The sequence below is a fragment of the Acyrthosiphon pisum genome, unplaced genomic scaffold (genome assembly GCF_005508785.2).
Source record: "Acyrthosiphon pisum isolate AL4f unplaced genomic scaffold, pea_aphid_22Mar2018_4r6ur Scaffold_20663;HRSCAF=21772, whole genome shotgun sequence".
In the NCBI taxonomy this organism is placed as follows: domain Eukaryota; kingdom Metazoa; phylum Arthropoda; class Insecta; order Hemiptera; family Aphididae; genus Acyrthosiphon; species Acyrthosiphon pisum.
Window position 1 is genome coordinate 16,152 of NW_021770047.1, and position 783 is coordinate 16,934.

A 783-nucleotide genomic window follows, 5' to 3' on the forward strand; every position below is an offset into this window, starting at 1 on the left:
ATGCCCAACGAAATACAGTCGAACGAAAATAACGCTAACGCGATAGACGCGGTCGCCAACTTCCGACTTCCGACCTTTTGGACCCAATCACCTGCGTTCTGGTTCAATCATGCTGAAGCTATGTTCGCGGCACAACGCATCACAGCTAACGCGTCGAAAGTGCATTATGTCGTTGGAGCATTAGACCAGGCAACAATCCGAACCGTCGGTGACCTGCTCGGAACTTCGGCGTCGTATGAGGCAATACGCGCACGCCTCACCGAAGCATTCGCAACGTCAAACGCTGCCAAGTACCGGGAACTTGTCCGACCGGGAGGTTTAGGCGACCGACGACCTTCACAACTGCTCCGTGACATGCGCGGCAACCTGCCGCCTGGCATAGGTGAAGAGGCGCTGAAGGAATTCTGGATGCAGAGACTGCCGTCAAACGTCAGAGTCGTCCTCCACAGTCTCGACGCCTCACTCGACGCAGTAGCCGCGCGTGCGGACCTCATCATGGACGCGTCCAATCCGTTAGACGTCGACGCGGTCAGCAGAGAGGTCGACACTGATCTCGCCGGAACTGTTGCGTCACTGGCGAAGCAGGTGCAGGCGTTAACACAGCTGATCAGCTCACCTGCAGGGGCGCAGCAACGACATTCAGCACCGACCGACGCGGGACAACTACCGCCGTCCCAGAGATGCTACTACCATGAAACGTACGGCGCCAAGGCTCGCAAGTGCCGTCCGCCGTGTAATTTCCGTCCGCGGAACAGCAGCGACTCTGCTCCGGCGGAAAACTAA

The 783-nt window shown here is 58.0% G+C and overlaps 1 protein-coding gene across 1 annotated transcript; it reads left to right on the plus strand.

Annotated features, from left to right (window-relative positions):
* On the plus strand, positions 1 to 783 carry LOC103310397. The gene has a single exon (XM_008188585.1). It carries the CDS (start codon positions 1 to 3, stop codon positions 781 to 783), a length of 783 nt encoding a protein of 260 aa, XP_008186807.1.